This window comes from Fundulus heteroclitus, chromosome 21, assembly GCF_011125445.2.
Source record: "Fundulus heteroclitus isolate FHET01 chromosome 21, MU-UCD_Fhet_4.1, whole genome shotgun sequence".
NCBI classification, from domain to species: domain Eukaryota; kingdom Metazoa; phylum Chordata; class Actinopteri; order Cyprinodontiformes; family Fundulidae; genus Fundulus; species Fundulus heteroclitus.
This window is the reverse complement of record NC_046381.1, coordinates 37245484-37269565: the sequence shown is the minus strand read 5'-3', so window position 1 is coordinate 37269565 and position 24082 is coordinate 37245484. Positions and strand designations below refer to the sequence as shown.

Here is a 24082-nt window from a genome sequence, read left to right as displayed (position 1 = left end):
ATTGTAGTGGGCCCTGGCTAAGCTGTACTCTCCACTCCCCCATTACCCCCACGGCTCCCAAGGTTGCCAAGTGCACCTCATAAAATCAATAGTGAGCGTATGCATTTGGAAGAAGTTAGAATAATTTTAAAACAGACAGTGAATAACTAAAATCACCGTATGTCCCAAATGTCAGAGGTCTAAACTGTGGAGTTGTTGCTCAATGGAATGAGGTTTTAGGGCTTCTGCTGACAAAATCAGCCATTTAAAAAACTAAATATCCTCTCTGTTTGCTAAAAATAGTTTGGTAAGTTTGCTGATTTTATCTCTATTGTTCTCTGTTAACCTCTGTTAGTTAATTTAAACTCTGCAAATATTAAAACACACACACACACACACACACACACACACACACACACACACACACACACACACACACACACACACACACACACACACACACGTCAGACATGTCAGAGGCTGATCTATGATCCAAATATTTATCCGATGGATTATTTTATCTTTAAAAACTTTCTAGATAGTCTTACATTATTTTTATTTTTTTGTTTTTATTTGTAAGGATTTCTGAATGCTTTTATTCTACCATTTCTCACATATCTCTTCAGTGCTAATGCTACAGAGTACAAAACAGAAGGTGGGGCTTAAAGCCACTGTCTTACTAGGTCTGCTGAAAATCAAAAGGCATACAACAGAACGGAGCTCGGGCGGAACGAGTAGAGTAGTGCAGAGTTGACAGGGGTGATAGAAAAGTCCCAATAGTTGCACCTCCCCAGCCTGGATTGACCTTGGTGAAATGGACAAAGTCTGGATGCACTGATCACACTAGTCCAAACCTAGCTTTTACTCTTATCCTAGATTTCTAAATTCTGCTTTTGTGAAACAGCCGTCTGAACAAGAAACCAGAATCAATAACAGAAATCTAACAGGAATAAATCTAAAAAGGATCACTTGTAAAACACAAAAGAAAGCACCAAACGAATATACAAAATGATGACGAGCTCAAGCACAGGAAATGATATGGCAACACTTTAATATCAATATTAAACAGAGAAGAGTGCAAGATAAGGGAAGAACTAACAAGAAATGATTAACATGAGGACACAGATGAAAATGAAAACATAAAAACCATTGTGATAAATTCATGTTGAAATGTGAAAAAGTTCAACAGGTATGACATTTTTTGCAAGGAACAAAAATATGTAAGTTATGTGTTAAAAATTATTGCTCATGGAAATACATCTTGGTTTTAAAATGGTTACTTCCCCTTTTAGATGGTGAGAGCAAGGGTGGAGACTTCTTGACAAAGGCCTTTTAGATCTTGCATCACATTTTTTTAAACAGATGGTGGCTGTTTGATCTTCAACAACTTTCTGTCGAAATATATTTTCTTATTGGGTGAGTTATCTGAACTGACTTTAACATAAAAAAGCTATTAATTTATGTTTCATCAGGTTTCTTCATTAAAGTTGCCTTACTGATGAAGATAGGTCATATATTTTATACTTGATTTTCCAGGGTTATAATAATCAAAAATGTTTGTAATAGTGATTTATTTTAAAATGTATTTTTAGGATGAAATACTCTGACTTTTAATTAGGTGAGATCAAGTTTTACTTAAAAGTACAAGAAGTAACTGAAAAATCAACAGAATATTAGAATAAATAAATGACAAAATTTAAATTTGTTGATAAAAAAAAACCTAATCAACGGACAAATGAACATAAACACTTTTCTTGAACTTGTTTCCAGAACAAGAAGAGGAACTCTCAGTCTGATGGCAGCTCTGTCTGAAAGCGTGCTGACAGTCAACATGTTCTTGAGTGTCTTTTTTCTTCCAGGTGAGCTGTTTGTTCACTTTGTTTCATTTTGGTGACTTCACATGAATCATTTATGGTAGGCATGGACCGCTATTAGAATTTCATAGTGTGGTAATCTTTAGTAAAACTAACATGGATCCAGTGATTTTACACCAAAAATTAGTCCATATGGTTTTGTTTAAAACAGGACAGCAAATATTATTCCAAACCATGTCAGTTGTTGGATGGAATTTACTTTTTGGTATTTTACATTTTATACATAGATGTAATCACTGTACTACTAACTGTAAAATTAGCTCCTGTTGAATTTAGCAGCTGTGTGCATGTCCTTATAGCACATATTATACTTTGGACCTTCCTGGAGTCTTATTTCTAAAACATCGCATATTCAATTCAATTTCAATTCAATTTTATTTATATAGCGCCAAATCATGAAACATGTCATCTCAAGGCACTTTACAAAGTCAAGTTCAATCATATTATACAGATTGGGTCAGATTATACAGATTGGTCAAAGATGTCCTATATAAGGAAACCAGTTGATTGCATCAAAGTCCCGACAAGCAGCATTCACTCCTGGGGAAGAGTCATCTGCATTGTACATGGCCTTGCTGCAATCCCTCATACTGAGCAAGCATGAAGCGACAGTGGGAAGAAAAACCACCCATTAACGGGAAGGAAAAACCTCCGGCAGAACCGGGCTCAGTATGAACGGTCATCTGCCTCGACCGACTGGGGGTTACAGAAGACAGAACAGAGACACAACAAGAGAAACAAAAAGGCACAGAAGCACACATTGATCCAGTAATCTGTTCTACATTAGATGGTAGTAGCGGGTGAGCCGTCTTCTCTGGATGATGTCACAGTTAACAGAACGCCAGACCAGGTGTACCTACTATGAAGAAAAAGAGAGAGAGCAAAAGTTAAAAGCTGAAATGACGACAGTCATTTCAATGTAATACAATGCAAAACTGGAGAACAGTAGACTGAAGAACAGTAGAAATCAGTAGAGTGAGAAAATTAGACCCTGATGTCCTCCAGCAGCCTAGGCCTATCACAGCACAACTATAGAGATAGCTCAGGGTATGAGCCACTCTAACTATAAGCTTTGTCAAAAAGGAAAGTTTTAACATTAGTCTTAAAAATACAATATATAATCCATACTAAAAGTTTGCGGATATTAAAAAACTACCCTTATTTATAAAACCATGCGCGCACACCAGCTCGCAATTTCCTTTCATTTATCATAGTTGAACATGAAGATTTGCGTATGATCTGCCGTCTAAAGGCCCTCATTCAACCATAAATGGTTGTTGCAAAGCACCTCATGGAAGTTAATGTGTTAGTTAAATGTGTTAATGTGTAAAGTTAATGAGTCAGCTTATCGTTGTAATTTTTCGGTTGACAATGGCAACCACATACAATAGAGCAAAGAAACTGTAAAAATATGTCCCAGAAATAATTTTTATTAAACGTGAGAATTAAATATAAAAGCACATATGTTGTCCACATTGAAATAACTTGTAAATCTTATTGATGTCTTAAATGTTGAATGACATCCTCACAGAGTGGTGCTCCATGTAGAAATTCCTCTTGTCATGGAGGTGGCTGCGCATGTTAGGCACAGTTACGATAATATGAAAATAGATTATTGCAGGCTAACTTTTTGTGCATCACATTATCATTCATGCTAGGTTTAGAAATTGTTTATGGACTGGTTGTTGAACATTTCATTGGGTTTTGATAACTGTAAGTCTGATAACGTTCACAACAAGATATTCTTCTGCCATTTATGTCACTGTCCTGGCTCGCAATACGCCTCCACTGTAATGAATCGTGGAGATAGAACCCAAATGTGAGCCAGACACGGAGCTGAGTGTTGAAAAAGGGGTTTAATAACAAAATCCAGGAGGCAAAAAAGGGAAACATACGGGATTCAAACAGGACCAGACATAAGCTAAACTGACTCAAAAAACAGGAGGGCAAAGAACAGATCAGACACGGATTAGCAGACGGGCAGGTAAAATAACAGAGGTTAGGATGTGCTTACCGCAAGCTGATGGGAGGGAACTACACAAGACATTCTGGCAACGGACAAATAACTAAGGTGGGCTTAAATAGGTGACGGAACAGGGGAGCAGGGCGGGACTAATTAACAAAAACAGGTGAAAGTGATAAAAGGAGCACAGTGACTGATGGACAAAAACCCTAAGGTAGAAAATAAGACCAAATAGACACCAACAAAATGAGGATCCAAACAAGACAGAACTCAAAACAACCAGACAATCAAACAGGAGAGAGGAGGAAAACTAAAAATAATAACATAAACCAGAACTAAAACCGGAATATTACAGAGCCCCCCCCCCTCAAGGGCGGATTCCAGACGCCCTTAAACGTGTACGGAAGACCGCAACCGAATAAAAAAAAAAAAAAAAAAAATCAACACGGGCGGGAGGAGGGGGTTCCAGGACGGAGGGTCAGGGTCTGAAAAAGAAAAACTGTTAATAAAGTCCAAAAAGTCAAAACAGAAAACAACCCACAGAGGGCGGATCATAACTAACAGTCTCTCAGCAAAAAACAAGAGTCTGATGGACTTCCCGGAGGACGGCCCCGGCGTGACAAGTTCTCCGGCGGTCGTCCCGGCGGACGGCCCAGACGTGACAGGTTTTCTGGCGGTCGTCCCGGCGGACGGACCTGATGTGACAGGTTCTCCGGCGGACGGCCCCGGCGAGACAGGTTCTCCGGAGGCCGTCGGCGGAACAGGGCGACAGGAGGCCGGCGGCGGAGCAGGAATCTCGGGGGCCGGCGGCGCAGCAGGACCCTCAGAGACCATTGGCGAGGCCTGAAGAGGGAGAAAACAGAATCTGGCGCCGGACCACAGGGTACAGAAGACGCCAGACTACAGGGTGCGGAGGGCGCCAGACTACAGGCTAAGGAGGGCGCCGGACTACAGGCTAAGGAGGGCGCCGGACTACAGGCTGAAGAGGGCGCCGGACTACAGGCTGAAGAGGGCACCGGACTACAGGCTAAAGGAGGCGCCGGACTAAAGACTACGGGAGACGGCGCCTGGTTAACGGCTACAGGCGGCGGCGCCTCGTTAACGGCTACAGGCGGCGGCGCCTGGTAGCAGGCGACTGAGGAGGGAGCCTGGCTACAGGCGACAAAAGAAGGAGCCTGGCTACAGGCGACAGAAGAGGGAGCCTGGCTACAGGCGACTGAAGGGGGAGCCTGGCTACAGGCGACTGAAGGGGGAGCCTGGCTACAGGCGACTGAAGGGGGAGCCTGGCTACAGGCGACTGAAGGGGGAGCCTGGCTACAGGCGACTGAAGGGGGAGCCTGGCTATAGGCTGCTAAGGTGGGAGCCTGGCTACAGGCTGCTAAGGTGGGAGCCTGGCTACAGGCTGCTAAGGTGGGAGCCTGGCTACAGGCTGCTAAGGTGGGAGCCTGGCTACAGGCTGCTAAGGTGGGAGCCTGGCTACAGGCTGCTGAGGCCACAGGACTACAGGCTACAGAGGCCACAGGACTACAGGCTTCAGGAGGCCCCGGGCTACAGGCTTCAGGAGGCCCCGGGCTACAGGCTTTAGGAGGCCCCGGGCTACAGGCTTCAGGAGGCCCCGGGCTACAGGCTTCAGGAGCCAAAGTCAGACCCTTTGCCACCAGGAGTCTCAGGATCAACTCCTGGAGGATCTCAGAAAGAGACATCCAATAAAGTCTCTCCCAGAGTTGGCTGTCCATGAGGGCAAAAAGGGGTCTGGGCTTAAACACAACATCGAGAGGCTCAAAGTCTCCAGGGGGCCACAGTTGTTGCATCCTCTTCGGAGGCCCGGGGTGTCCGAAGAACGAAGGATCCACCTGAGTCCCCGCATCACAGTTCAGCGACGGACCCCTCTGGGTTCCCACGTCGGACGTCTGCGACGGACCCCTCTGGGTTCCCACGTCGGACGTCTGCGACGGACCCCCCTGGGTTCCCACGTCGGACGTCTGCGACGGACCCCCCTGGGTTCCCACGTCGGACGTCTGCGACGGACCCCTCTGGGTTCCCACGTCGCCCATCAGTGACGGACCCCTCTGGATTCCCACGTCGCACGTCAGTGACGGACCCCTCTGGATTCCCACGTCGCAGTTCAGAAGAGGCAGGTCCTCCTGGACCACCTCTCTGGACTTGGGCAGAGGCAGATCCTCCTGGACCCCCTCGTTGGGCTTCACGGGAGCCGAGGCGTCGGCCGGATCCTCAGGGACAGACTCAGGAGGCGAGGTATCGGCCGGACCCTCGGAGACAGACTCGGGAGCCAAGGCATCGGCCGGACCCTCTGGGACTGGTTTAGGTCGGCTGTAGAAAGCCTGGAGGGCTGACCTATAATGTCCCTCTACCTCTCTTAATTTCTCCTCCAGTCCCTCTGAATATTGACAGAGGAGAGCCTCTCTGAGGCGTTTAATAATGGGGGCAAACGTCCTTATTTTATTCTCCAGGGCTTTATGGTCGGCTTCTACAGCGTCACTAGAGGGAGCTGTGGGCAGATCAGGATAGGGAAGTGGAGGACTCCGGTCCGCTGGACAGGAAGCGGCTGAAGAAGCCAGAGGGACGGTCGGCAGAGGCTGGGGCTGAACTGGCCCGACTGACCGCTCCTCAGAACAGCTGGAGGCCTGGTCAATAAGCCGCCGTCTCCTCCTCCGGCGACGGGATGGCGGACCCAGCGGGGATGCCGATTTCTCTTGAGGAGACGGGAGTGCCAACGCCAGCGGTGATTCCTGCGCCTCGACGCCAGGAGAAGGAAATGGGACCGACACCGGGAACAAGTCGGGACGGAGCTCCCAAATCACCTCCGCATCGACTTCCAAAAAAAAGTCCGGATCCGGGATGAATGGCGGCGAGGTGGACTGACAGGGGAAGTCCGGCGAACAGCTGCTTTGAGCGTGGGAGGTGAGTGAAGCGCCGGTCTGAGTGAGCACAGCTGCTCCAGAACGGAGAAAACGTGTCGGCTCTGGGTTCATGGTGGCCAGAATGTAATGTAATGAATCGTGGAGATAGAACCCAAATGTGAGCCAGACACGGAGCTGAGTATTGAAAAAGGGGTTTAATAACAAAATCCAGGAGGCAAAAAAGGGAAACATACGGGATTCAAACAGGACCAGACATAAGCTAAACTGACTCAAAAAACAGGAGGGCAAAGAACAGATCAGACACGGATTAGCAGACGGGCAGGTAAAATAACAGAGGTTAGGATGTGCTTACCGCAAGCTGACGGGAGGGAACTACACAAGACATTCTGGCAACGGACAAATAACTAAGGTGGGCTTAAATAGGTGACGGAACAGGGGAGCAGGGCGGGACTAATTAACAAAAACAGGTGAAAGTGATAAAAGGAGCACAGTGACTGATGGACAAAAACCCTAAGGTAGAAAATAAGACCAAATAGACACCAACAAAACGAGGATCCAAACAAGACAGAACTCAAAACAACCAGACAATCAAACAGGAGAGAGGAGGAAAACTAAAAATAATAACATAAACCAGAACTAAAACCGGAATATTACATCCACACAGACTTCTCCACAACAGTAAGAGTCACAGCTCCACAAAAAAACACTTTAAATAGGGGTGCTGTTTTTGTCTTACCTTTCTTCTTGTTATGATATGGTCAGATCCCATTGTCAGCTCCTATTGCTAAAAAACATAGATGCTGGTATCCATATTTTTTCTGTAAACAGTGCGCTGCTGATCTCTTTAATTAGTATTGTAACCAAGCTTTCTGGGTTTGCTACCGGCACCGCATAAGGTGGAAGAACATTGGACTCGGAGCTGAGCTTTTGGGTTGCTGCATACCTAAGCACGTCCTATAAAACACTGGGTGGCTGCCCTATGGTAATCTTCGAGGGACATTTAACCAGCATGTATAGAATAGGAAAAACTTAGTTCTTCTACACAAAAATGATGAAACAGATCTATATTTATGCTTTTTAATTCAAAAATAGTGCAGCAGTGTTGCCAGGTCCAATATCCAACTGTGTCACATGTCTTCAGACAAAAGATGCTGCATGGATACACATGGTACATGATGAATGTGCGTTGCCCTGCTTGTTTGAGGGCATAGCTGTTTTAATCCTGGATAAATTACTTTTAAGTTTAACTTTTACACGGCAGCTGTATTATAGAAAAAAATGGTGTGTGGGTTGGAAGCCAGTGTTGCTAGTTCTGGCGAAATAAACAAGCAACCAGCTCTATTACCCTCTACGTTGTAAACAATATAAATAACAAGCTGTAGTAGGAAGGGCAAAATATACCTGACCTCCAAGACTTGAATAAGGAAACGGTGAAGTGGTCAAGTTCCTGCACTTTATTTGAGAAACCGAGTGAATATTACACAGATGGAAGTAATCACACCCAACTGTCTCTGCCCCCCTCTGCCTCTCGGCTCCCACTAATACCTGACTGCAGCCTTGCTGTGAGAAAAAACAAAGACAGCCATATTCCGTTCATTATCCCGCACAGCAACTCCGAAAACATTGACCGTGGCAATCAGCAGATAGAGGACCTGATGTGCAGTTCTCGTGTCTCCAGTGCTCACATGTCTGAAGTGATGTCAGGTCATAGTGACTTTAGGATAATATTACAATAACACAAGCCCAAAGATGCTTATAATAAGTGTACGGGGCAACACTGCTGGAAGCCTGGAACACAGCGCAGGACTGAGCATTTGTAGAGGTCCCTTTTCCCCTGACGCAGAGGAGCGTTGTGTTGCGTGTTGCATCTCGAAGGGGAAGCTCAGCCTGACTGAACCCTGTCATTAGGTTGTCAAGATAAAAAAAAAATAGCATTAGCTTATGTGTTCCAGGAGGTTTACAGCTTCCCTAATGCACGTTCAATAGCTTTACTTACCTTTCTTTGTTGCTCTCAACCACCCAAGTCTCACTGTTAGCCAAGCACCTAGTACTGTTACACTGATTAAAAATGACCATAATTTTTAATGACTATTATGCTCAGCGTAATATTGACATCTTTCAATGTAATTGCCCGTTACTCTGAAATGTGCTGGCGAGAACCCTGGAATGATAATGGGCTGAACAAAACATTAGCTCCACATTGATTGCAGATTAATTTGTCGTGCTAATTTGCAGATTAGCACGACTGTGCTCATCACTGTAAATCGGCATATTAGCCAGTCATCATCATGGGGTAGGAAATCTTGGTGATCCCTGAAAACGCATTCCAACCGAATTATCCTTTGCAATGTCCATTTTGGTTTTAAATGCTTCTGATAAAATCTATGACTGAAGTCTGATATAGAGTGATATTCAATGTCTGCTCAGGTAGCCAGCTTACAGTCAGGCCAGTGAAAGTTTTCAAACTGTAAATACATTTACTAGTCTGAAACATCAGTTCTGATGTTGTTTAAATGCTCCATGGAGGTTGTGGATGATGAAGTTTCTCTGCAGGCAGATTTGGATCAACATTTTGTTCATCATTTGTCTGTTTTTACAGGTGTTTTGACTAATGACTGCTATGCAAACCCAGCAGCTCTCTACATCACTGCACCAAAGAAGATTGAAGCTCTGAGTGGATCTTGTTTGCAAATCCCATGTAGCTTTAATACTAAGGAAACAACATTAGACAGCAGCAAAACTGTCTACGGAGTTTGGATGAAAAATAACAAAAATTTTGGGTCCAATCCAAACGTTGTTATTTTCAACAGCAGTGGGTCAGTAAACACCTTTTCACTGAATATTATTGGAAACCTGATAGAGAAAAACTGCACCACTCTGTTTCCTGATTTAAACACAAGTTTTACAGACAGATACTTCTTCAGAGTTGAGAACGGGAACTACAGAGCAACAGCATGTGCTGATCCTCTTCAAATAACCATTAACGGTAAGAGGGTTTAATTTTCTTTTTTATTCTCTCCCACAATTTCTCCGATGTAGAAGAACAACTTTTTTAAAAACCTTTTTTCTTCCTCATTCTCTTTTGTAATCATTATATTTGACACTTAGAAAAAGGCATAAACCTTATTTAATATTTGAAATATTGTGCAATATTTTACTTTGTAACACAACTTCAACTGTGTATCAAGAGAACTCCCAGGCTCTACTTTCTCACTGACCTCTATTTCATCAGTTTGTTTGAATTTGTTTATATATATATATATATATATATATATATATATATATATATATATATATATATATATATATATATATATATATATATATATATATAAGATAAGACATTGTATCTCTTTTATGTAATCTTCCACCAATAGAGTCATTGTGATGTCATGTTAAGTTTTACTTTATAAAACATATCTATTCTCAAACCCTAGATTCTCCTTGGAGTCCCAGCATTAACATCCCCGCTGATCTGAAGGAGCATCAGTCTGTCACTATCAGCTGCTCAGCTTTGACTCCCTGTCCACACTCACCTCCTGAACTCACCTGGAATCTCCAACAAGACTCTCACAGACAAACAGAGAAAAACACAGAGGGAACCTTTACAACTAAAATCCAGGAGACCATCACTCTGTCAGACACACATGATGGATACAACATCAGCTGTTCTGCCACATATCCTGTGAATGGAGGAAGCAAGACAGCAGAGACAGAAGTGACTCTCAGTGTTTCATGTAAGTGATCCTGTCATTACGTCATGGTTCAGCTGTTTCTGATCAGTAAAGTTAATGTGTGTCCCATTTTCCTCAGATGCTCCTAAAGACACCTCAGCATCCATCAGTCCATCAGGTTTGGTGTCAGCAGGTAGCTGGGTGGAGCTGAGCTGCTCCAGCAGAGCCAAGCCTCCTGCCAGCTTCACCTGGTTCAGGAACAGCAAACATGGAGCCATTAATTTATCTGTAGGGCAGGTTTACAGACTCCAGATGACAAACACAACAGATATTGAGAGTTTTTACTGTGTAGCAGCAAATATTCTTGGCATGCAGACATCGGCCACGAGTTCTAACATAGACGGTAAAAGCGAAACTGAATCTGACACCTCTGCATATCATTTATTTGTTTTGTTGCTATTTTCGGATTATTTCAAGATTTCTTTGTGTTTGTACTATTTATTGCCATAATGCAGTGGTTGTCAAACTCTTTCTGTCATGCCCCACTTTAAAGAATGAGGCCTATAGGCATAGAGGCCCCATATCTCAACAAAATAGGTAATAATGTAACTGATATGGTTCTCTATCTTAATGCAGTGAAGCCATTACTCTGAATATTACCTGTGTCCGTTTTACATTTTATTGCATTTAGTCACATTCTAGAACAAGAATTGCCAGGTTTGATAAATTATATAATATTACCAACAAATCTTTTTTAGTTTGACACATACCTATTCTGCCCTGCGACAGACTGGCGACCTGTCCAGGGTGTACCCCGCCTCTCGCCCAGTGAATGCTGGAGATAGGCACCAGCAACCCCCGCGACCCCATGAGGGATTAAGCGGTTTGGAAAATGGATGGATGGATGGACATACCTATTCTATCTCTGAAGAGATGTTGAGTTTCTTTTAGTTAACTAAAATTTAGAGACCTAAAAGAGACTTGCTGAAAATATGGTGAAAATAATACCAAGACACTAATATGAAAGACAAAATAGAGGGGCACCAACCCCCTTGTTAATCTGCAAGTTTAAGGGGGTTTAGATAATAGATGGGTGGATGGATATGGATTTGAAAATCTGTTTTATTTGTTAGGTTTCTGAGTTGTAAATTAGAAGTGCAGCAGGACATCTGTTTAGATATGACCAATCTGCAAACAGCAGGAAAAAGATTTAGACAAAATGCTGCTTTCTTTTATAGATCAACAAGTCATTGTCTACCTTTCAGTGAGGATCCTGGGATTAGTAATGCTTTGGGGTGCACTCATCATCATTGAGAGGTAAGAACCGATTCTTAGCAGCTGCTTCCTGTTGGTCTCTGTTACATGATTTAAAGTTTTTGAATATTCAAAGGTTTCATATTTTCATTCAAAGGTTTCATATTTTCATTTCAGCTGGTTTAGATTCTCCAACAAACCAGAGAAGGTAAGCTAGCTAAGCTCATTTTTTATGTTTCCCATGATGTTTCACACTGGGAAATGTCCGTCTCTAACATTTTCTCAGTTCCCTTTTTCAATAAAAGCTAATGATGAAAGGCCAGTGTCTTTATTAATAGGGATAACAAAACAACAGGGCAAAATGCTGCTCTATTTGTGTTAAGTGATCTTTTCTATGTAGCTACAGTTTGTAGTAATGTATTATGGAAGTGGCTAACAGTCTTTCTACTGTTATTTTTTAGCAAAGATTGTAGCATTTTTACTTTTTAGCTGAGGTAAACTCTGTGGAGTAAGAATTATTATTTTCATGTCCATAGGACCCAAAAGCATCTGATGGAGCCAGCAGAGGAATGGAGATGAAGGGATCAGGATGTTTTTTTCCCTGATCTCTGACTGTTCTCTGTCTTAATTACTTAATGAGGTGTAAAGTGAGCGAGGGCTAATGGCCACAGGTGAAGCAATAAACCCATCGGTGTTGTTTTGGATCCAGACCTAAATCTAAACAAGCACATAAACTGTTAATAAATTCCTCTGGTTTTATCTTAAAAACATTGAGCTAAAGCATGACAGCAAAACTGATGTATGTGTTTTTTTCCCAGTAAGCTAGAGCACAACTCAAAAGCTCAGTAAATGTTGATAACCCCTAACTGGTCCATGCCCAGAGGTGGGGTTGAAGGCTACTGCCCAATCCCCCCCCCCAAAAAAAAAACAACAACAAAAAAACATGGTTTATATCTGAACCAGTTCTTAAATCACTGCACTGCCTCTCCATGTGTAAAAATACATATTTTAAAATTCTGCTACTTGTCTGTAAAGACTTGTGGGCAAGTCTTGGGCGAAAGCACATTTCTGACTTGCCTACATACCTTGCAGACTCATCAGGTCTGCAGAGACCAGCTTACTTATTGTTTCCAGGACCAGAAATAAACACGGTTGTTTTAGTTTTTAAGCTCATCAGCTCTGGAAGGAACTCCATGAAAACCTGAGATGTGCAGAAACTCTTGGCTCCTTAAATCAAGACGAGAAATATGTTTTAATAGCTGTAGCTTTAGTCTCATTAACAGTTTTCCTAATCACTCATAAGTGGGGCTGGGCGATACATTGATTTTACTGAATAATTCAAATTTACTATTTATTTTGAAAATGCATATTTAAGAAAATATATTGTTCAAATACTCTAAAGAGGAAACTTTTTCACCCAAAAACGGGGCACTTTAATGTATTCATTTACTTATTTAAGTTAGTTTATAATTAAACAAGTAAAGTGAAGCCTGTTCTTAGATATATACTCAAAATGAACTCAATGAGTAATACCCCTAGCAGCAAACACTTATATTTTCATTGTTTACCACAGCAGGGTCTGCCTTTTCGTTTTACAAGCATGTTTCACAGCTAGTATTTATTGTTTTTAAAAAAATTCTTTAATTTGTTTTTATGAAAGGGTGAATTTTTTTTTAATTGGATTTAGTATTGTAAAATGTGAGATTTTATTTTCAAGCCATATCCCCCTGCTGATGAGTAATTTAAGTGTCAGATTAAAGGATACATTTTCATTGTAATGTTTGATAGTATTTTCTGCAATACTTTTAAAGTTAAATATTTTTTGTGTAAAGCACTTTGAGTTACATGAAGTAAAAATGGTGGCATGTAAATAAACTTGTATATCCCTAATGAATTGCATTGGCTTGGTGATAGTGTTTCTGGATTGGAACTTCTGAAAAAATAAATTAAGATTTCTTTCATCATAGATGCTCTTTTGTCACTATATCACATGCTGTACAAATAAGGCTCAGGAAATTGGAATATTCTGAAAATGTATTTTGGTCAAATAATTCTGAAAGTTAAGTACAATGTGTAATTCATTACACACTCAGTATCTTGCAAAAGTATTCACCACCCTGTCAAGATGTTTTTTGAGAGTTTATTGCCAATAGTGGATGATGGATGACAAGAACCAGAGTCAGTTACCAGAACGGGAGTTGAAGGGTGCAGGAGCTGGCCAACAGGAACAGAGCGGAGATGATTGTCAGGATTCGGAGGAGCTGGGCTGCTGCAGAACCAGCAGTGTGGACCAGAGAACATGAAGACGGAGACGAAGGAGCTGAACACAGCAGCGCAGCAAACAGGTACTTAACTGAACAGACGGGAGCAAGACGTGACGGACGAAGACTGGAACTGACAGGCGAGGTGTTGGAGTGACTGAATACGAGCTGGCGACAAGGAACAGACTGAAGTGAGCTAAATAGAGGAGTGAACAGGTGGAGTGCAGCCATCCAGGCTGCATCATCACACATCCCCTTGGCTTTTGATGTATTTTGTTACATTCTAACCTGGAATTGAAATGTTTTATGTGATGGATCGGCACAAAATAGTCCAAGTTGGTGAAGTGAAGTGAGAAAAGCAGATATAAAAAAGACTAAAGAAACAGACATTTACAGGTGTATTTGTATCCACCCCCTTTGTTAAGAAGGCCATAAAAGGTTCTGGTTCAACCAATGACATTGAAAAGTCCCATAACTAGTGAAATGAAGTCCACCCGTGTGCAATCTAAGTGTCACAGGACTTGTCAGTATAAAGACGCCTTTTCTGAAATACCCAGAGGCTGCAACAGCAGTAAGCAAGAGGCGTCACACCCAAGACCAAGGAGCTCTCCATAGGACCACAATAGGCATTTTATAGAGTTGGGCTTTATGGAAGAGATGCCAGAAAAATTATTTAGCACAATTAGCTATTACTCAGTGTTAAAAATAAGAAGGCATGTTTTCACTCCAATATCAGGCCAGTGACACATGGTGGCAGGGACTGGAAAATTGGTCCCACCCGAAGGAAAGATAGATGGTGCTAAATACAGGGATCTTCTTAAGCAAAATTGGTGTCAGTTTATCTGTGATCTGACTCTGTGATGGAGGTTCACCTTACAGTAGGACAATAATCCAAAACCTACTGCTAAAGCAAGACTCGAGTGGTTTAAGGGGAAGCATTTAAATGTTTTGCAATGGCCTAGTCAAACCTCAATCCAATTGAGAATCTGTGTTTAGACTTGAAGATTGCTGTTCACAAGTGAGAACCAGCCAATATGAGGGATCTGGAGCAGTTCAGTCTTGAAGAATGGACAAAAATCCCAGAGGCTAGATGTGGTGAGATCAAAGACACTGATCCAAAGCCAATTGTTGCTGAAATTGCAGCAAAATGTAGCTCTGCAAAGGGTGTGTGATCAACTATGTACGTTGAGGTTTACTTTTGCAAGGCACTGTAGAATAACATGTTGGTGAAGGCATGTCCAGTTTTAGTAAAGTAATAGCAAAGCCGACAGATCATACTCATCTGTCTTATTCTGTGAAAGAGGAAGCAATGTTATTTTTACAGCGTCTTCATCTCATCAGAGTGTGAATAGCTTTTTCTTCAAGCTGCTGTTTTTCACACTTCTCTGTCACTTACTGTCTGTCAAACAGCAGACAGATTATTTGAACCTCGCAGATCTAGAAATGGTTTGAACGTAGTTGTCTCAGGCAAATGAGCAGAAAGAGAGCCAGAAAATCCATACTCGTATTCACAGAGTACGCCACCTTTTGGCAGAAGATGGGTGATCTGTGGGTTGCTACAAGTCACGAGTCAGGGCCTGATTGAACCCCAGCTAGGTACTCTGGGTGAGGGTGTAAGGGGTCAAGAGACCCAAAACACTCTTTGAAGCCACGTCATATTACTGACGATGCATCCCAGTTTCTTATTGATTAAATAATATTCACAAATAAAGATTGAAATAGACACTGGAAAGAGGAGTACCTGCCCACATGGCACAAAAACACATTTTATTCAGCCAATGATTATTATTGACATGAATCTGATTCCCCCCACCTCTCGTCCATTGACAGCTGGAGATAGGCACCAGCATCCCTCGCGACCCCAGCAGGGATAGACGTGTTAGAAAATGGATGGATGAATCTAATTCCATGGACAATTCTAGTTAATATCAATACCCTAAAGTGCAGATTTTTGAAGATACAAATTCAAGCTTTTTGTGGTAGTATGGCTAAGTTGACACATTCCAGCACAGCCAAGGACAATTTATTAACAGAAATAATTCAACATCAAGTGAAACATTTTTCAGTAAACACCTCTTCTTTGCTATGAAATTTAATTAAAACTACTAAGCAAAATTAAGATTATAGAAACTAATGGACAATGCTCACACAAAAGAACCAAAGGACAAATAAAAAAGGCTGAAAACCATCCTTATAAGAATAATTAAATGATTTTAAAGTTTGGTGAGTATGTTTAGAGATCCAAAATTCATCTTAAACAAATTGGAATGAGGCCAAAAGTTTAAGAAGTTCAGAATAAAATTGTCATGTCTTCAATCCATACACAATTGCAACTCCTGGTTAAAATAAAATTTTAAAGAATTGTTTGCTAAATTAACAATCAATAATCTTTAGGAAATTTTATTTTCAATTAGTATATACATTTGTATCTCATACTGATGACTTTGAATCTCATAATTATTACTTTGTATCCTATATTTGTAACCTTGAATCTCATAATCATTTCTTTGCATTTCATAATTATTATTACTTTGTATTTCATAAATCCTGATTCACAATAAAAGTCAAGATTTTATGCTGTTACATGGTTGGTTGACTTGAATCAAATTGTCCCTGAACTTAATATGCAGTCAGCACTGCTATTTGGCTCTATGAGGACATGGGCTAGATCTATGAGGAGAGAAAGAATTTAGTGGAGGGATGGAGATGATGGTAGGTATGTAACGTAAGAAAAGGTAAATCCTATCTTTAGAAATGAAAGTTAATGTGAACGTGTGGAATATATGTGTGTTAATTAGTAAATAGTTAAAATAGTTTAAATAGGTAAACTATAATAGTTTATAGTTAAATAGTTTATAATAGCTAGAATAGTTAGTAATTCTGGTAATAAGTTGACAAGGTCAGTTCAAATACGTTTTGGAGAAACTAGTCATGATTTGTGTATGAGAGGGGAAACTATTAGCCTTGCTAGCATGCTATGACTGCGTTATTGTTCACTGTTATTTATCTGCCCCATAAAAAGATACTTTTCCATTTAGTTTTTGAATCAATTGATAGCAACATTTAAAAACTACTGTAATATTTAGGTATTAATTATAAAAGGCAAATGTCACATGGTATAACAATTGGCAACAAGGTGTGGTTTTCATGCTGGCTGTGGAACACTGCACCAGCTCTATACCCTCAGCAGGATTCTGGAGGGGGCATGGGAGTTTGCCCAACCAGTCTACATGTGCTTTGTGGATTTGCAGAAGGCATTCGACCGTGTCCCCCGAGGGATCCTGTGGGGGGTACTCCAGGAGTATGGAGTATCGGGTCCTTTAATAAGGGCTGTTAGGTTTCTGTATGACTGGTGTCAGAGTCTGGTCCGCATTGCCGGCAGTAAGTCGGACTCGTTTCCGGTGAGAGTTGGACTTCGCCAAGGTTGCCCTTTGTCACCGATTCTATTCATAACTTTTATGGACAGAATTTCTAGGCGCAGCCAGGGTGTTGAGGGGATCCGTTTTGGTGGCCTTAGGATTGCGTCTCTGCTATTCGCGGATGACGTGGTCCTATTGGCTTCATCAGGGCCTGATTTACAGCTCTCACTGGAGCGGTTTGCAGCTGAGTGTGAAGTGGCCGGGATAAGAATCAGAGCCTCCACATCCATGACCATGGTCTTGAGCCGGAATAGAGTAGAGTGCCTTCTCCGGGTTGGGGAGGTTGTGTTACCCCTAGTGGAGGAGTTTAAGTATGTTGGGATCTTGTTCACGAATGAGGGGACGATGGAACGGGAGATCGACAGGCGGATTGGTGCAGCGTCTGCTGTGAAGCGGGCGCTGTACCGATCCATTGTGGTGAAGAGAGAGCTAAGCCAAAAGGCGAAGCTCTCGATTTACTGATCGAGCTACGTTCCTACCCTCATCTATGGTCATGAGCTTTGGGTCGTGACCGAAAGAACGAGATACTGGATACCAGCGGCCAAAATTGGTTTTCTCCGTCGTCTGTCTGGGCTCTTCCTTAGAGATTGGGTGAGGAGCTCAGTCATCCGGGGAGGACTCAGAGTAGAGCCGCTGCTCCTCCACGTCGAGAGGAGCCAGTTGAGGTGGCTCGGGCATCTGGTCAGGATGCCTCCTGGACGCCTCCCTGGTGAGGTGTTTCAGGCACGTCCCACCGAGAGGAGGCCCAGGGGAAGACCCAGGACACGCTGGAGGGACCATGTCCCCGGCTGGCCTGGGAACGCCTTGGGATTCCCCCGGAGGAGGTGGCCCAAGTGGCCGGGGAGAGGGACGTCTGAGCCTCCCTACTGAAGCTGCTACCCCCCCCAACCCGACCCCGGATAAGCGGAAGAGGATGGATGGATGGATGGATGGATGATAAACTAATTTCCCTGGCAGCGCTTGAGCGGAGATATGCATGGTTGTGTGCTTATATTGCAATTACTACTGTTTTAACTGCACAAGCAAAACAATTCTGTTCACCACATCCATTTTAGCCCATAGTCTATTCTATTTGTATTTATTAATCTTTTTCTCATTGGCAGTATATGTTTATTTTCATTCAATCTCAATATTTCAATATCTACGTCTTCATGTTCAAAAAGTAGGGCAGTGTTATAAGAATTATTATTCTGAAGTCACTATGGCCTCACACCTCTCGGACAGAGGAGGCCTGGAGACCTGATGTCTGTGTATAAGATCCACTGTTTTCTGATTGCAAGGCCAAATGCTGCAGCTGCTGAGGGATACTGATTGTTTACGATAGACTGTCTTTGTTTTGTCTAATGGGAAGGCCACGGTGCAGTATTAGGGGAAGCCCGAAAAGCGACACAGGCAGAGACAGGGCAGACAGAGACTGCAGCGGAACCGTGGGGTGTGATTACTTTCCATCTATCTCTCTCTTGTTCTCTCCTGCTCTCTGCTTTGTTTTGTGTTGTAGAACCTTGGCATCCTTGAACAGTAACAGCATGGTATAAATATTTTGTCTTTTCTGTGCAGAACAGCACCTCACTAAAAAAAAAAAGAAGTAGAGAGAGAGGGAAAAGCTTTCACATGGAAAGGCTTTCTTTTTCTCAGTTGGGTTTTCAAAATAAAATGGGAAATGTCATGAAACGAATATGTTGATGAAATTATGTTGCAGAGAACTTCAACTGTCAGACAACAACAGTTAAGACACACATTGAAAGTTTATGCACCTTTTGATTTGATATAGGAAGAACCAGGATCGGATTGGCTCTAAAGATCCTTTAATATTAGCTGGTAATGATAACACTTAGATTCAATACAGGGTTTTCAGGCTCAGATTGGCCGAGAGCAGATCTCCCTGGGAGGGGGGCTTGCCAGTTTTTACTGCCCCCTAGGGGTAGCTTTTTCTGTTGTTCCCCTGCCCGCACTGAACCTCTCCTGCCTTTGCTCCTGGTGTTGTAAGTTTGGAGTGGTGGATTATTGTCCATCGTAGGGGTGAGTGGAGAAAGGAGTAGGAGGGTATTCAGGGTGGGGAAGAGTAGACGGATTCGACCTTGGTTAATGAACAGGGTTTAGCTTACCATAGTCTAATGTAATTTTAAAATAATGTGCGCATAGACACCTAAAACAGGCCTTACCTAATTAGATGAATCCTAAATTGTAGATAAAAGCTAAACCTTTGATCTTGTGTGTTAAAGCTCTATGAAGCATTCATGTTGATCTGTATTAAAAGTTCCAGCACTACCCGGTTCCAACACGGGAACCCTTTGGGTCCCACTTTACGAGTTTACAGAAATGGTTCCTCTGTGCTTTGTTCACATTTTCAAGTGATGGGTCATCTTGTTTTGTCTTGATGCTGACGACGCGATCATCAAAACAAAAACAAAAAAAAGAGAGGAATGTTATAAGAATTATTATTCTGAAGTCACTATGGCCTCACACCTCTCGGACAGAGGAGGCCTGGAGACCTGATGTCTGTGTATAAGATCCACTGTTTTCTGATTGCAAGGCCAAATGCTGCAGCTGCTGAGGGATACTGATTGTTTACGATAGACTGTCTTTGTTTTGTCTAATGGGAAGGTCACGGTGCAGTATTAGGGGAAGCCCGAAAAGCGACACAGGCAGAGACAGGGCAGACAGAGACTGCAGCGGAACCGTAGGGTGTGATTACTTTCCATCTATGTGAATCTCTGCTCTGTTTCTCAATAAAAGTGCTGGAACGTCATACCACCGTCTCGTCATTTAGTAAAGATGGGAACTCAGTTACTATTGCTTAGAATTCCTCCCAAAACTCCCATAACAGGCAGTAATTTAGCATTAAAATGTAGAGGGTAGAAAATAATAATAATAATAATAATTATTATTATTTGTAGTAGTAGTAATAACTCAGATAATAAAAAACAACAACATCAGCTACCATAACTATGCAGACGACACACAGCTCTACATCACCATGTCACCAGGTGACTATGAACCAGTTCAAGCACTGAGTAAATGCCTAGAAGAAATCAATACGTGGATGTGCCAAAAATTTCTTGAGTTGAATAAAAACAAAACAGAAGTAATAACATTTGGACCAATAGAGGAGAGATCAAAAGTTAGCACACAGCTTCAGCTGCTTCAGCTAAAAACCCGCGTCCTCACTAAGACTAACAAAGTAGAGCACATCACCCCAGTTCTAAAGTCCTTACACTGGCTCCCTATATCTCAGAGATTAGGGAGCATTTTTTCAGGGGGGTACACTTTAAAAAAAAATATTTGATATGCTTCAGGATGAACAGTGGCTCTGTGACTACTCCAACTGCGCTGAAAAATAAATTCTCAATAAAATCCCCAAATCTCAAAAAACGAACAAACAAAAAGCAATAGTGTAGTTAGTGTTGCCAAATTAGGCAGGTTTTCACCCAATTAGGCTCTTTTGAACACATTGAGCTGGAACAAAAATAGCAGGTTATAAAAATTTGGGAAGCATTTCACAACATTTGTTGAATTACCATCAAAATAGTTGTCAATGTCTGGCAGAAAACTAAAACCATTTTAATGAAATGCTATCTCCCTGAACTCATTTTACTGATCAATTTATTTTTGAAATGAGTCAAATCTGACACAATCAATGAATAATAGTAATAATAATAACATTGATTAATAGTTATAATAAAACAATAAAAGTATATTGGTTAATCAAGTATTGTCAATGTAAACGCCCCAAGAGGGGTTGAGTTCTACTGATCAACTTAAAAATATTTCATGGCTGTTTGAAAGAGAAATGTTTAATTAAGCTATTCTCTATAAGAGAAATTAAGTTTATATTAAGGTAGATTTATTACTCATGTTGAAAAGGTATAGATACGTTTTTTTCCCCCAGTTGATATATCATGATTGTTAATGTTATCCTGTGTGTTATTTGGTTGCCTGATTGTACATTTTGTATGGAGGCCGTGTGCCGGATTTTTTTCTTTGCTTCATCACAGTTGTGCGCTAATGGCATGTTCTTATGTGTTTAATAGTTTTGTGCTTTTAAAGGCATACTATGCAACATTTTTCAGTTAATTAATGTGTTCCTTACCGTTTTGGATGATTAAATGAGTCATTTCAGGTCGAACAAAGGTTTTCTCGGCCGCCCTGGTGGTCTGTGGGGGAAATACCCCCACAAGTATTTGCAATAGCGTACCGCGAGCGAGCTATTTTTAGAAACGTAATGTCACGATGACGTAGTACGCAGTAGGGCAAACTTGCATAGTCCGCCGCTGTTTCGCTGTAAAAGAGACGTGCGTTAGCTTAGGTTTTACTCGTTAAAACGACTGCTTTTTCCAAATCTAAGACCATGGTTTTTAAACATTGTTGCTATGGAACATGCAACAGCGACTCGAGGTACGCTGATCGGCCGCATATGAAGGATGTTTTCTTCATTACTTTTCCGAAATTCAAGAGTGCCAAGAGAAATGTGTGCGGTGGGTACACCGGTGCGGTCGGCCTACATATGTAGCAAGCATTTTGTCGGAGGAAAGGGCCCAACCGAAGAACATCCTGACCCAATTCCAGTGACATCAAGTAGTGAACAGGTAAGAGTATTTTGGTGGCCGACATGTTAATAATGAAGCGCCTGCTACCATGATAGCATATAGGCTATCATGGTAGCAGGCGCTAACATGATACCCTGCTACCAGGATAGCCTACTCAAAAACATTTCAAATAAGACAAACATTAAACATATACCGATTCCTGGACGGTGATTACAAACAAAATAAAACGGCCGACGACACCATGAACGCCGCGCAGGGAAAAAAAACAAAGCTTACCGTTCGATCAACTCGGCCCGTTTTCCGGTCTTTTTAAGCCCTCAACACTCAAGCCATCGTTTGAGCTGAAGGTTGGTGTGTTCTTCGACAGTGCGGCCAGACAGGCGAACGGTGCGTTCGCCTGTCTGCTAAGCTCAAAACAAACGCGCCTGGCTTGACGGAGAAACCAGGAGAACAGCTGAGCATCTTTACCACAGTGCACTTTTACTTTCGCCCTTTGGGGAGCCTCGCTGGAAAATCAACCCCGGTTGCATAGTATACCTTTAATATGAGGGAATTTGAGCTTTGGGCTTGTCTTTTTATTTTAAGTTGGACAGGTTTTATGCTGGGTTTAAAACCTGTCCAACACGCTGATAAACATGAGTACTGTTCTCAAGCTGAACATTGACTGAAGTAAAAATTCATACTAGCAGAGGTGCTGTAATTACAGCAGCTAGGGAGCACAAGGATCAAAACAAAGCAGAATTCCCTTCTGCCTGCAAGGAACCCAAGTTTCTTCAGTTTGGCAGTTTCCTGCTTGGTTCTGCTCCTTGTGCTCCTAGCTGTCTAGCTAACCCTCCTACCGTCAATGTTTACTCCAGTGTTGACTTCAATGCTGACGTTTCAAACAGAAACTAATAGCGCTGCTTCCAGCTCACTCTCCTTCGCTTCATTGTCACTTCTTGTAATTGTTTGGTAATCAGACCGAAAATCCATCCTGCTCTACCGACACCGACGGACGGTGACCACAGCCGAGCCACGGCGTCTCTGAAGGCTATGAATGTCTGAACCAGCAACCCGCCCCTCTCCATTTGTAATTGGCTAGCATGTTGCCTTCAGTCGTTGATTTGATTGATTGAATTGTATGATTGACAAATCAAAGATAGTACTAATAGACTGATGGCCACTCCGAGGTAAAAAATAAAATAATTGATTAAATAATTTAATTAGGGCTGGGCAACGATTAAAATATTTAATCGCGATTAATCGTCCTGATTAATCGCGATTAATCGCGATTAATCGCATTGTATTTACAAACTCCAAGAATGAATTCAAAAGTAGTGTAAAGAGCACTTTTATTTTAATGTTCTGCTGCCATATGAACAAAAGTGTTGTAACATTTGTAGCACTTATTTTATACTGGATATTTTCAACCCATCTATTGAATTTAGTGCACTAGTTGATCTTTTCTTCATAAGAGAACAGCAAGCACTGCAGCCAAAATATGGCCTTTTTTGACCTGCTGTATATTAGCCAGTCCCTAAGCTTGATGTATCATGAAACTGTTGACCTTTTGGGTTTTGTGGTTTTTATTTTATTATTACAATTAAATAATAATAATAATAATAACAATAATGTTCAGTGATTTTTCGCTAATCCACCTCTTATATATTTCAATCCTTATGTAATTTGGTCTGTGTTGTGTCCACCTGCCTGTTGCTTTAATCCTATAAATTTCCCCGTCGTGGGATAAAAAAAGGATTAGCTAATGTTATCTTATCTTAAATAACACTTTTTAATATATGTACTGGGTTCTTTCAAGGTCTTAATTACATGTTATGTGTGGGCTCCAGTAACATCCATCCATCCATCCATCCATCCATCCACTGATCTACCTGGATGTTCTCTGGAGGACTGAACGCCTCAGTCAGAGACGTCTGTGGGTCTGTCGGGGCAATGACAGAAGTTTCGTCTCCTCTCTCCGTTTCTGGGGCTCGACGTTTTCATGTTTTTTCACGTGCTTAGATAAATTTGTTGTGTTTCCACTGAAATGAACCGGCTTTTTACAAAACATACAGCTTGATTTCATTTACGGTATTAAAATAAAGCCAAACGGTGCTACTTCCCCTGTTCATGTTTTTTCGCTGCTGCGATCTCTCTCAGCTGTTTGTGTATTAAGTTTGTGTGAGAGCTGAGTGGGCGGGCCAGGCTGAGCCTGCGTGCTGATTGGCTGGCGCCGCTGAGCCATGTACG

At 41.9% G+C, this 24082-nt stretch overlaps 1 protein-coding gene across 1 annotated transcript in view; it reads left to right on the top strand.

Moving 5' to 3' along the window:
* The first annotated feature begins 1761 nt into the window (after positions 1 to 1761).
* Positions 1762 to 24082, top strand: part of LOC118556921 (B-cell receptor CD22-like) — a 57559-nt gene continuing 35238 nt past the window's right edge. Inside the window, exons 1-2 of the mRNA XM_036125549.1 lie at positions 1762 to 1838; positions 10136 to 10435. Coding sequence (XP_035981442.1) covers positions 1775 to 1838; positions 10136 to 10435 — 364 coding nt within the window. The 5' untranslated portion in view covers positions 1762 to 1774. The remainder of the gene's footprint in view (positions 1839 to 10135; positions 10436 to 24082) is intronic.